Source organism: Budorcas taxicolor, chromosome 10, assembly GCF_023091745.1.
Source record: "Budorcas taxicolor isolate Tak-1 chromosome 10, Takin1.1, whole genome shotgun sequence".
NCBI classification, from domain to species: domain Eukaryota; kingdom Metazoa; phylum Chordata; class Mammalia; order Artiodactyla; family Bovidae; genus Budorcas; species Budorcas taxicolor.
The window spans coordinates 13,007,776-13,021,336 of record NC_068919.1 but is presented as its reverse complement, the minus strand read 5'-3'; the positions used below and the strand labels follow the sequence as shown (position 1 = coordinate 13,021,336).

Below are 13,561 nucleotides of genomic sequence, written 5' to 3'. Positions count from 1 at the left end.
ACTGTAAAACTGGCATAAAATCAGGGGCTTCCCTGGTGGACCAGTGGTTAAAATTCCACACTTCCACTTCAGGGAGGGAGGGTCTGATCCCTGGTCGGGGAACTAAGATCCCATATGTCATGTGACGGGGCCAAAATGAAAACCATCTGGCATAAAAACAGCCAGCCCTGCACTTCAGAGCGGCACGGTTGGCAGAAGGCTCAGATGAGGGCAGTATAGGACCCAGGTGCCCTGCAAACACTGAAATTCTCTACTGTCATTCATTTTATATGTCCCTGGATGCCACAGGCAAGCCACAGCCTCCCTTAAGCCAGCCTGTCCCCCCGTCAGTGTCCCCACCCTCTGCAATCCCAAGCCCCTCAAAAGCAGGGGGTCACCAAGGCTGACTTTCCCGTTTCAGGGAAGCTCAGTGACACAGTCGGCTGCCTCCCCTGGGGCCGGGGCTTTGTGGAGCCAGGAAGGGACAGGGCTGTGGAGGAGGAGCAGGATATTTCAGGATGCTGTGACCGCGAGGTCACGGCGGGGGAGCAGCAGGAGGGACGGCTACAGGGCCTGTGACGCAGGCAGATTGGCCAGAATTCTTTAGAGCAGGAAAAAACCTGGGGGATCATATGGTCCAGCCTTGTCCCAACCTGGCTGCGCACCAGAGTTGCAGTGGATGGGGGTGGGGTGGGGTTAATACAGATTCCCAGACTCCACTGTAGACCATCCTGGGCCCAGGATCTCTCTCTCTCTCTCTTTTTTTTTTAATAAGCTCCCCTGATGATTCTGAAGCAGCCGACCCTGACTTCAAGTCTTCATTTGGAAAAAATCAATCCAGACTATAGGATTTTCTTCTGTGTTTCACAGAACCCGAGGGTTTCTTGGAGGTGAAGGTGGGCGCAAGTAGCCTAACAACTGGGGCTCTGGGACCCACACACCCCCATGTCTCCATTTTAATCTACCAAGAGGTCCTAGGTAAGATTTCACATAAAAACAGGACCTCCCAGCTTTAAGAGGCTTGAATACCACTGGTCTGTCAATACCTCCCTTTCTCAGATGAGGCAGCGGAGGCCCACAGTGGCTAAGTGGCCTGGCCGAGGCCATGCAGCTGGTGGAGAGGGAGGTGGAGCTGGAATGCTGACTCCTGAATCCAAGGTCTTGGTGCCCGGCTGTCTCTGTCTCTTCTGAGAACAAAGTGGCCCCGGCCTCTCCCACACCTGCCCGTCTCTCCCACCCTGAACCACCCTCTGTAAAGGCCCTTCCATCTCCAGCCAACTTCCGGAATCCCATCACTCGCAGGCTGGGTCCTCAGAGACCCAGCAGCAGGCAGTGAGGTCAGATCAGGATGCGGTAGGGGGAGAACAGGCCACAGGCAGACCCGTACCTGTAAAGTCCTCTCTAGAGAGATGGAGGCTGATGGAGGCTGGTGATTAAAGAGGGCAGCGGGGAGGAAACCAACACAGAGAATTTTTTTCCCCTCCCAATACAGTGAGAGGTTTGTTCTTTCAGATGACAGGAAACTCTGTCAATAGCAGCCTTTGGATTTAGAAACTTTATGTTTTTAATTTTATTGTAGACAATTGCATTTCTATTTTTGACAGAGCATTTAACTTGCAGATTTGTATGAATTATTAATACCCCTCATGCATGCGGTCACAGTGTAATGAAGCTGCTGCTGGGGCCTGAGGCCCCTCCCAGGGAGAGCGCTGGGGCCAAGGGGACGGTGCAGGGCAGAGCGGTCCTCCCTTTATTATCCTCCATTGCCTCATTTGCCTGCCAGGCCCACATGGCTTTAGCAGCACTCAGAGATCTAAAGAGTACGACTGCTCACACAGAGAGCAGGTCCCCAAAGAACCAAGGCTTCATGCATACCTGGAGAGGAGCTGCCTGGAACCCTGGCCCCCGGGGCCCCTTCCTCGGGGACCCCTGGCCAGTAGGGGTATGCCCACAGGTGTATGGGCAATCCGGTGTATGCCCACAGGACACGACTCTTGCCCAGTTGTGGTAAGCCCGTTCCCAGAGGGCCTGTGCAAAGAGCCTAGGGGGCTGTTTCGTCTCCCTTTCTGGGCTTTGAGACCTTTCAGAGGAGGAGACCCAGGTGTGAGGAGTTCACTGTGAGTGGGAAGTGCAGACAGATGGGAGGTAGGAGATATGATCACCTGCCTTAGGCATTCCCAGTCTGATGGTGGAGGCTGGACACACATATGTGCATGCACACACATATACACTCAGGAAACAACAGGCCCCAAGAGCTGGGAGATAGAACCAGTCATCATGGAGGAGCAAAGAGAGGTATGTGTAAAATCCTAGAAGCTCAGGTCTGGGAAGTTTTGTACATGGGGCCCCAAGCCTGACCTGGATGGCCTGGATCATTTCCACAGTACCCAAGCCAACCCCTGTTCACTTTCCCCTGAGGGCATCCATGCCACCCGGGACAGCAGTGATCATTAGAGGCTTAGAGAGGCTGCGTTGTCTCATTGGCTTAACCTCAAGTCCTTCACCGTCTTGGCCCCCTCCTTTCTTCTTCTCCATTTATCCGTGGTGTTCTTTATGTGCAGCTGGTTTCCAGATTTGGACAGAACCATTTGGTCCATCCAGTCCTGAGGAACAGGACTCTTGCCTCACTGTGTCTCCCCTACCTACTAAATGCCACACAGCCCGAGACCCCGCCGCTCTAGGAGACATACTCTCAGCTGACTATGGGGCAGGTGTATTAGGGCTGTCATGACATAGCAGCACGCACTGGGGGGCTTCGACAACAGAGATGTGTTCTCACAGCTCGGGAGGCCAGAAGTCCGAGACCAAGGTGTTGGCAGTGTTGGTTCCTGCTAAGGCTTCAGCCCCTGGCTTGTAGCTTGCGGTCTCCCCCTGTGTCTCCACGTGGCCTTCCCTCTGCCCTGTCTGTGTACTAATCTCTTCTCCCAATGAAGACATCAGTCATATTGGACTAGGGGCCACCCTGATGACCTCACTTTAACTTTACTGCCCCTCTAATGGCCCTGTGTCCAGCCACAGTCATATTCTAAGGTGCTGGGATATTTGAACCTGGGGGACAGGATTCAGCTCATAATAGCAGGAAAGAAACCATAAGATCACAGCCCTCTTTCTGGCTGAAACTCTCCTGTCTGCTCTCTCCCCCATCTCTCCCCCAAAGCTATTCTCCTAACCAGCAGTAACCGATCGATTGTGTGGTTCTCCCCCACTCTTCCCTGTCCCATGTGATATGGGGTCCTACCACCTCCACCTCATCAGGGGTCTGTTTGGGTTGAATATTAATGAAGGGCCCACTCATCTCTAATTTAATGAAGGTTGCTTCCCATCTCTGATCCCACTGAATCTTTACAACCACGTGGGACACTGGGGGTTACCACTCCCATTTTAGAGATGAGGAAACCGCAGCTCAGAACTATCACATGACTTGTCCTCGCTCAGCCATCTGGAAGGAGGTAGACCTGGGGCTTGAGCCCAAGTCCTGACTTTGAGTCCAGTGTTCTTCCCACCCTATCAGGCAGCAGCCCTTCAGAGGTAGCAGATCCTTCCAGCCCCAGGAGCTCGAGCCTGAGGAGGACCGAGCTGTGGGTGGGGAATACTGGGCAGGGGCTGAAAGAGGTGCTCACCGTCCCATCCAGAAAAGGCTCAAGGATGCTCAATTTCCCCCAGGAATTCTTGAAAGGAAGCAACCGTTCCTATTGGTCTCTTCAGGAAACGCTGATCATGTCTCAGAAACTCTTAAGAGAAAGGGAGTCTGTGGTCTACAGGATGGATGGATGGATGGATGGATGGATGGAGTGTGTGTGTGTGAGTATAGGAGGGCTCCACTGTGCTCCATGATGAGGACGTAGAAGGTATAAACACAGCCCCCTTAATCGTCAAAGTGGCCTCATCCAGCCCAGGATTGCAGAGAACTGGCCGTAAAGACTCCTCCCTTCCCTCAAGAATCCCTAGAACTTTTGGGGCACAGTGAGAAAAGCAGGCCCAAAGTACCACCCCCACCACCTCCAGGAAGAAGAGGGACCCCTCACCTGAGTAGCTTTACCCTGCGCCTCTCCTCACGTACACACTCATCTCACCATCCTCGGCTACTGCCTCTTCCCCTCAATCGTCCATCTCTGCCCCTCCTAGCCCCCGTCTCAGCCCCACACTATCTGACATATATGTAGGGGAGAAATCTGAGTTAAAAGGCCTACTGCTAAATTCATTACAAGTAAATTGGATGATATTGATAGATGACTCTGGTCAGCAGGATTTTCCTGACTAAACTAGCTTCCTCAGGGTTGGCAATTATTGGTGCTTAATAATTGTGAGTTGAACTAATTGATTAATTAATTGTGGGAGAATCCTTGATCTTCATAAGAGAAATGACCATCTCTGGTGTGGGAGAGGCTAGAAAGGCAGCAGGAAACAAAAGTAAGTTTGGATTCCTGTTTGATAAAGACCAAAGAGTCATATGTATAATTTTAAAATTATATACAGTATCTCATACCACAAGGCTACTACTGGAAGGAAGGGCAAATAGTCCTCTTTCCCACCCCCTGACAGGTCCTACTCCTGAAAGATACCAGATTCAAATCTTTTAGGTGTTTCTTCTGGCATTTCCCTCCATATTTCTCCAAAACACGCTTTACCACCATCTCACAATTCATTAGAGCCTCATTTCAAGTATCTGCTGATTCCTGGTCTCCTGTTCATGTTTTACCGTAATCCTTGGAAAAGCTGGCTGGAAGCCTGAGGGGCAGGAGAGGTGCCAGGCTTGTTGACTGATACGAGCCTTAAATATCAGTATCTGGAGGTCTTTCCCTTTGACCTCTCAGTGTTCTCAGAAAGAAATCCTCCAGGACCCTGCAAAAGGGAGTAGAGTCTGGTCACGAGAATCTTCGGGGCCGAGCAGGGGAAGAGAGCAGAGGGTCTGACTGTTAGGCAGGCAGATCCCACAAGATCCCCATTTCTGATGGTTCCCCCTGCCTTAGCTGTGCTTGGTGTCCCTGTGTCTGAAGCATTGATGGGCCAGCCTCCCTAAAAGTAAACTGCTGGTCTTGGCAAGGCTATTTGGAATGAGGGTAAAAATCTGGGGACTAATTCCCTCTTTTATAAACTTCTAAACACTCCTCCTGTTCTGCACACCAGCACCTTGGGCCTCCAGTATCTCTGAATCCTGAGCTTTGCTGAGCGTTGTCTTCCGGCTCCCTTTGCAGGCACTCGTCGTTGCTGAGAAAGCAGAGGCTCCAGCAGGCCCTGTTCCTCCACCTGCCAGCCCCTCTTCCGCCGCGTGACACTTCCTGCCCTCTCCGGTCCCCTCTCCCCTCCCTTTCCTCCTTGTAGGTTTAGAGGTGCCCCCTGCTCCCCTTTACTCTTCTGGTAGCTGGGCTTGGGAAGGAAGTAGAGATAAATGTAGGTTTCCACACCACCGTGCTAATCACGTCTCTGCTTCCTTTTTTCCTCAGCACTGCCTCCTGCACCAGCGTGAGGGCACCTAGCGCCACGCACTGGTTATCTGTTTTCTTGTCTCTCTCCCCAGTAGGTTGGAAGGACAGGAATCGAATCCTACCTGTATTTTTATATCCCTGGAGTCTAGTACAGGGTCTGGTATACAACAGGCACTCATTAGATATGTGCTGAAAGATTGGATAAGCAAACTGGTCTCAGTCTGCCCATCTCTAAAGTGTGGCTTTGGAGTCATGGTGTCCAACTTTCTGTGCTTCTGTGACTGGGGAGAAGGTCCCACTAAGGGATGGGGTGGTCCCTTGGGCTGTAGCAACCGTGCTACTTCTAGAAGAAGGTGGCCTCAGGATTGCATCTCAGAAGCACCACCTCTGCAGGTCTTCCCTCCTGTGTTTCAGGGAGCAGTGTGTGCCCAGCCCTGCCCACCGGGGACATTCGGCCAGAACTGCAGCCAGGACTGTCCTTGCCACCACGGAGGGCAGTGTGACCACGTGGCTGGGCAGTGCCACTGCACAGCCGGATACATGGGAGACAGGTAAGGATGCTGTTAGCTATCGTCCTTACTGGTCACGTTGCTCATGTTCACGGCAGCCTTGCAGACAACAGGTCAGGTTTACCAGCCTTCTGCCAGCTTTCCTGTTCCTTTCTCAGAAAGCACTCTGAGTCCTCCTGCCAATCCATCCTTCCTGGCCCTCAGCCTGCTGAGGGCACCCACCTTCCCCAAGCCTGGAATTTGCATTGACTCACCTGGGGAAAGAGGTGGGCACCTACCACCACCCTCTACTTGCTGCCCTCCTGGAAGGAGGCAGTGGCACCAATAATCCAAAGAAGCTGAGCATGCACTCTCAGTTCACACATTTTGCACTATTCTTTTTAGAAGTGGATTTTTATTCCTGATATGAGTTCTGTCAAAAGGATACTGACATCAGTTTGCATCCTCTGAAGGCCTGTGGCCTAAGAGCAGACTGAACAAGGCTGCCAATGTTCTGGAATCAAACTAACCTTGCCAAGTGGGTAACCCACAAAATACATAATGGGAGGGTTACCGGACGTGTGTGTTTGCCACGGCAAGAGGGATTTCATGATGATAGGGAAGGTGCTCTGGGAGAAGGAGAAAGGACAGCCAGGGTGTCTGATGATGAGTGAATTCAGACTTGGTGGAGGACATTTGTCCACAGAATCTAGGTGAATCTCCTCCCTCTCAGACTGAACCGCATCAGTCTCTTTGAGCAGAGAGATGGGCAGTAGAAAGGAAACTCTCACGCCCCTTGCCTGCTTCTGTGGGATCCGTGTTTCACCTGGACTTTGTTACTCTGCCTCCCCTGCCCAGGTGATATCAGGAAGCAGGAGTCAGGGCTGAATTAACCAATGAGTCCTTCTGGCTCTGACCAACATAGTGGGGCCCCTCCAACTCTCACTGGAGTCAGCCCCAAATCCTAGTGATGTCCAGAAAAGAGATTTTCCATTTTCAGCCTGAAGCCCGTTTACCCCTAGCCTGGAGCCCTTTAAGCCAGATCTGAGCTCTTGGTGAGCGTGCTCAGCTCGTGGGCATCCCTGGTGTAGAATGTGGGGTGTGGCATCAGGGCACCCATCCCTCTCTGGCCTCTGCTGGAGTCTGCATCTCTGAGGGAAGAAAGGGTGGCAGGGTTGTGCTGCCTCCACCTTCCCGTCCCCACTGTCTCTCCCAGTGGGAAAACGCTCAGGTTGAGCCAGCAGGGGCAGGAACTGGGAGGCCCTGGAACTGACACAGGACCCCTTCGTCTTGGCCACTTGCACATGATGGCCACCAAAACCCATTCACCACTGGAGACAAGCAGGTTGATAGCGCCAACCGGCTAGATCCCACACCAGGAGACCCAGCCTCATCGGCGCTCTCCATTTCCACCACCAAGACGTACCAAATGGAGAAATAACCCTAATCCCCCTTGTTGGGACCCAGCCCATGAACCTGAGACAGAGCGAAGCCCCTCAGACCTTAGCATCCTCTGGCAAGCTTTGCCCATCAACTCCAGAAGAATTCAAAAAGAGGGCCCAGTAGCATTTGGGTTTCCCACCTAAACAGGCTGCCTGGTGTTTAATATTTTGTAAAATTGCCTCCATTAATTTTGTAAGTGACAGCTGCATGAACCCACCCCACATCGTTGCAAGCATATTAAAGTTGAGTGGGTATAATAACGTAGGCCTCCCCGGATAGGCAGAATCCAGTGCAAATTAAACATGAAACGTAACGAGGGTTTTGCAGCTCATTTTGTAATTTAATTGAGCAATGTATCTGGTTGTTAATGGTAATATCGGACACATTAGATTGATATGTTGCAAAGGAAGGATGTTTAAGTAGAAAACTAATTCCTGCTGTGATTACCCTTCTGTTCCACAGGCCCCGTTATTAGTGCGCTTTGTGTAAAATTCATTAGCAGTCGTTGCTTGATCTCTAAATAAATAAGTTGTTTAAATTGTGGGTAGAAAAAAAAAGAGGCTGATTATGTAAATGGATTAGGTTGTCAATATTTCATTTCCAGATTCTTTTTCTGGGGCTATGGAGTGTCACTTTGTAAATATGACATGGGTTGGAGACATGCCCTTCAGAGAAGGGAGCTCACACTCTAGGACTCTCTGCTCAATCCTGCCAGAGGGGAGGGAGCAGGAATGTTCCAGTGGGAGAGGAGAGTCTGGAGGTGTCTCCAGGCTGGGGTTTCTTCCCTGATGGCCTAAGACATCCAGGAGAGGCAACCTGAGTGACTTCCGGGGAAATCCACTGTGAGGCAGAACAGGCTGGCGGTGTCCAGTTCTTACGGGCACTGTGTCCTCTGCGCCTGCCTCAGTTTCCGTCCTCACCCCTTCCACCATATTCCCCTCTTCCTCTCTTCTACCTCCCATTTCTTCTCCACGCATCCCCTTCTCTCTTCCCTCTTCCTCTGTTCTTTCCCTCCCTGAGGCCTCAGACGGGCTAAAATGCAGCAGGACTTGCAGGAAGACAATCTGGGTGCTGTGATGAAGAACACTGCTTCCAACTCAGGACTCACCAAGATGTAATAAAGAGGCTAAGGCTGTATTTTCTTTTTCCCAACATCTTTTGTGGCTCCCCTCTGCCCTGATTATTGTAGAAGATAAATAGAAAACCTGAAAATGGAAAAACATAATCATTAAAGCATCCGTAATTCCTTAAGTCCACTCCATTGTTAACATTTTGGAAGTCTTCCCTTTGAGCCTTTTCATGCCGAAAGGGCTCTGTTAGAACTACAGAAAACAGTATTAACAAGAGTAATAATAAGAACTAACACTGCTTATTGAGCGCTTACCATTCATGGGGCACCTTTCTAAATGTTTATACGCGTTATCTCATTTAATCCTCAAACACATGGTGAGGTTTAATTATTACCATCCCATTCTGTGATGAGGAAGCAGATGTCAGGGCAGTAAGGCCAGTTCCCCATTCTCCACACCTTTGAAGCAGCGTGGGGACGCAGACAATCCGAAGTCCATAGGCCATTCCTGTTCATTTGTCTCTAGGATGCAGGGGTGGCCCACCTCTTTCCTCAAACGCCCCCAGGTTTACCGCTTAATTTGTCGCTGTGGCAATGGATCTGCATCCGTGCATGCTCTATACTAAGTCATGTCTGACTCTGCACGCCCATGGGCTGTAGCCTGCCAGGCTCCTCTGGCCGTGGGACGTCACGTAGCTTGTTATTTAATGGGTATGGAGGTTTCAGTTTGGGAAGATGAAAAGGTTCTAGAGATGGATGGTGGTGATGGTTGCACAGCAACATGTGTTCTATGTATATGCTCACTCAGTCATGTCTGACTTTTTGTGACCACATGGACGTAGCCCCCCAGGCTCCCCTGTCCATGGGATTTCCAGGGCAAGAATACTGGAGTGGGTTGCCATTTCCTCCTCCAGGGGATCTTCCCCACCCAGGGATAGAACCCACGTCTCTGACATCTCCGACTTTGGCAGGCATATTCTTTATCACTGAGCCACCTGGGAAACCCACACAATATACATGTATTTAATACCACTGTATGCTTAAAAATAATTGAAATGGCAAATTTATGTTATCCTTATTTACTGCAGTCAAAAAAAAAATACACAAAGCCTACAATCAGTGAGATATGATAGTATGAACTCACTCCTGGGGACTGAGGGGAACTGGCCTGGAGAGGGGAACGGACTAGGATGGTGAAACCACAGAACGTTTCCTGCAGGAGGCAAGGCAAGAGGGGAGGAGGCTGTGAGGAGGTGCAGCGCGCCAGGCCCAGGCCCGGAGGACCTGGAAAGGCAGGTAAGGGGGCACCGACTCACCACACTCTGTTGTGCTGCAGGTGCCAAGAGGAATGCCCCTTGGGGACCTTCGGCTTCCAGTGCTCCCAGCGCTGTGACTGCCACAATGGAGGTCAGTGTTCACCTACCTCCGGCGCCTGCGAGTGCGAACCTGGCTACAAAGGCCCGCGCTGCCAGGAGCGGCTGTGCCCTGAGGGCCTGCACGGCCCAGGCTGCAGTTTGCCCTGCCCCTGCGATGCTGACAACACCATTAGGTATGACGTGAGGGGGGTAGGTGAGCCCAGGGACAGGGATTGGGGGGGCCCTGGTGGAGAGGGGGCTCTCAGAGCATAAGCCACCACCTCCACCTGGGTTATCTGGGCAGGCAGTAACAGAGCTGGGACCTCAGCGATCACCTTCACTGGCCAGTCTGATCAAAGAAGGGAAAGCCAAGGTCACTCAGTCCGTCAAGATGAGGACTGAGGTCACATGCTCTGTCCACCACCCGCAGCTGCCAACACTGAACCTGGCTGCTGGCATTGAAAATGGGCCACACATAGGAGCAAGAGGGTGCCTGGTGAACCCCAGGGAAGCAGGGTGGGAATGGGTGCAGCCATGCAATCCTGGGGGGGAGCGCTGAGGCTGAGCTTGGGGTACCACAGGCCCTGGGGGCATTTTCCTGGAAAACATTTCCCCTCCACACAGTCCACATCTAACCAAGTCATCTCCCAACCCCAAGGGGCCCAGAGACCAGACTACCAGGGCAGAAGTACAGGGCTTTAGCCATAGAGGGTCAGCATTAGAAGAGACCTTAAAAACCAGGATGGCTCACCTGAGGCCTGCAGAGAGTGTCCCCTCTGGCCCTGGCTAGGGTAGAAGAGCAGGAGGGACAGAGGGCAGGCTCGCATCAGGGTCTTGGCTTGGGGCCAGCCTTGCCTTGCTCTCTGCCCTTCAGGGCTTGGGGACACCTGAATTGATGTTGGCCCCACCCCTGCTTCCTGGAAGTAGAGAAGCCAGAGCTGCCCTGGGCCACCGCCCCCCTGCCCCAGCTCCCTTCACTTCCCGCTTCCTGCACCAGTTGGCACCACCCTCTGGTAATAGATGAGGCTGTCAGGCCCCAGATTAAAGCTTCAGATGAGGCTGTTGGGCCCCAGATAAATGCTTCAATAGCCTTTTATGTGGCCGACTCTTATTAGGATGGTGCAGGGTGAGGGAACTCTCCTTCTCCCCTCGGGCCTACAGGACAGCTCAGGGGAGGACCAGCTGCCCTGGGCCATGGGTTTTGCTGCTGTTTTCAGGCCAGACAGAGAGGCCTCTGCCTTGTAGCCTTGTCTCTGGGTCAGCTAGGACTTAGCCTTAGCTCCTCCTCACTTCCAGCTTTTGCTTCTCCACACATCACCCAGGAGCCTCTGGTCACTGTAAGCAGAGTCATCTTCGCAAGTGTTACGGCTTAGACAGAATCTGTCCTCAGTTCTTAGTTCCTAGAGCTGAGTGGCTCAGGCAGTGCTGTCTGCAATGGCAGAAGGCTGGAAAGGAAACCATTAACAGGGGGCCTTGGAGCCAGTGGAGCTGACCTGTATATGACTTAAGCATTGATTCACTTATTCATTCAACGAACACCGAGAGCCTGAAGGGCCAACCATGAGAAAAGAAAGTACCCCTTAACACGTGCCCAGCCCTCAGGAACTTGAGTCTGGAGCACATACCCTTCGTCCCCCTGCAACACCCCCCGCGCCCCTCCCCCCACCACACGCACACACATTGAGCATCTTCTACCATATTTCTTCAAATACAAGACAACACCAGCAGTGAGGCTCTGCTTTATTGTATGTACTACTACAACTGAACCATGACATACCATTGACTGCATAGTGCACTCATCAGAGCTATGAAATGTGGGGCAGAAAGCATCTTAGAAGCATCGAAATATATCTGGCTGGCCCTGTTGTGTCATGTGCTCGAGTAACTGTGACCAGGGGCTGTGTACAGAAAGTCTTCCTGGAGGAGGTGGCTTCTGGGCCAGGTCTGGAGGGCACAGTGAGAGCTCCCGGGCTCTAAACACAGGGTTTCCACATGGCTGGTCGGGGGTACTGGACAGCTGCCTCAGACTGTCCCGTGGGTGGACAGGCAGCACCAGGAACCCCAGCCGCCACCCCCCCCCCCCGTAACCCCCCAGCAAGCCTGCTCTGCAGGGAAGCCAAGGGAGGTCCGTGTCAGGGACAGGAAGCAAGACTGTTCTGAGATCCAGTGCAGGAATAGTCCCTGCCTTGGAGATCCAACCAACAACCCCCAAATGAAAGAGCTATTGTTTTCTTCCCAAGCCCGAGCAAGCGTGCCCTGCATAATTTTCCCCTCCTCTGAAGGAGTCCTCAATGCATTATTAATCTGGAAGGACTCCCTCTTCTCCGTCGCTAATCTCAGCCCATTCAATATTGATGATTATTTGCTTTACTCTCTATCACACGTGTCGCATTTCAGGGCTTGGGAGCAGTAGCACTTCTTAGGCATGGGGACTCCGAGGGCACCTGGCAGCCAAGCCCCCAGGTCGGGTTCCTCCGGGTCCACTTGACACCTCCTTGCTGGAGCAGTGTCAGCATGGACTTGCCCAGCTCCGCAGCCTCAGCACTGCATGATGCCTGGCACACAGCAGACCTTCAGGAAAAAGAATCACTGAATTCACCTTCAACATCCCATTCCTCTAGGTGGTTCTGCCCAAGCTCTAAAGTTTCACCACTTTTTCCTGTCACACTGCCCCCAGGGACTGAGCCCCCAGCACCCACCAAGTTTTTATTTGGTCTAACTCAAAATTTCTCAGCCTTGCCACTATGGATGTTTCGGGCTGGATAATTCTTTGTCATGGACGGCTGTCCTATGCATTGCAGGATGTTTAGCAGCATCCCTGGTCTCTATCCACTAGATGCCAGTAGCACGACCCTGACTGCAACCCCAAGTTCTGACAACCTGGATGGGATAGGGAGAGGCAGCGTTGCCCAAGGTGGAGAACCTCCGCTCTCACTCACCCTCTCTCTCGCTGCACTTGGCTTTGTTCTCAGGGACACAGAGAAGAGCTGTCTTCCTCTGTGTGCACACAGGTCACTCTCATGAGCCTTTGTCCCATTCTAGAGCCTTCTCTTGGGATCGAAGAAAAGCAGAGGAATGACTCTAGGACTCCTACTCCTAAGGCAGTTAAGCCGCAGGTTTTGGTGGGTCTGGGGCCCCTGGATCCTGGCCTTAGAACTGCCTGTGCCTGAGCCAGTGTCCTGAAATGTGTACTTTCCCCTCTGTCTCAGTTTCCCAATCTATCACCCTTCATCAGGCCAGTGAGGGTAAAATTTCTTGTGGCCTTTGCTGCTGAAACTTCCACTCAGCTCCCCAAAAGATGCAGTGCGGGGTCCTCAGCAGCCTTGCCTCATTGCCCCCCTGGCTCTGCAGGAGCCCTACCAAGACAGCTTGCAAGGAAAGCCCTGAGCATCTTTCTTAGAGAAACAAAGACCTCCCAACCCTTGACCAAAGAAAACTCTCCTCAGCTCGCCCCAGCCTCTTTCTGCTCTGTGGCCCTCTGGAGAGGACGCTTCAAAGAGGTCGAGCCCAAGTGCCCTGGGAAGGAAAAAGTGGCCAGAGAAATTCCCCAGTGTTTCATTCCCTTTATAAACGCTTTGTAGCACACACAAAGCAGCCTCCTTCCTTCATCAAGGAATAACCTTGAGAAAGTGAGCGCCCATGTGTCAGCCCTTGTCCATGTCCCCTCCACAATTGGATTGTCATAGACGAATTCCAGTGGCCATGATCGTGGATTACCTTTGAAAGATTTGATTTAGCCAACAGATGCAGCATTGATAGAAATCTCAGAGCAGCCAGGAGAGAAAAAGGCAGAAAATTCCA

General features: G+C 52.1%; 1 protein-coding gene across 1 annotated transcript in view; it reads left to right on the top strand.

Annotated features, from left to right (window-relative positions):
- MEGF11 (multiple EGF like domains 11) overlaps positions 1 to 13,561 on the top strand; it is a 249,764-nt gene that overhangs the window by 169,854 nt on the left and 66,349 nt on the right. The window contains exons 7-8 of the mRNA XM_052646651.1: positions 5,820 to 5,956; positions 9,742 to 9,954. Coding sequence (XP_052502611.1) covers positions 5,820 to 5,956; positions 9,742 to 9,954 — 350 coding nt within the window. The remainder of the gene's footprint in view (positions 1 to 5,819; positions 5,957 to 9,741; positions 9,955 to 13,561) is intronic.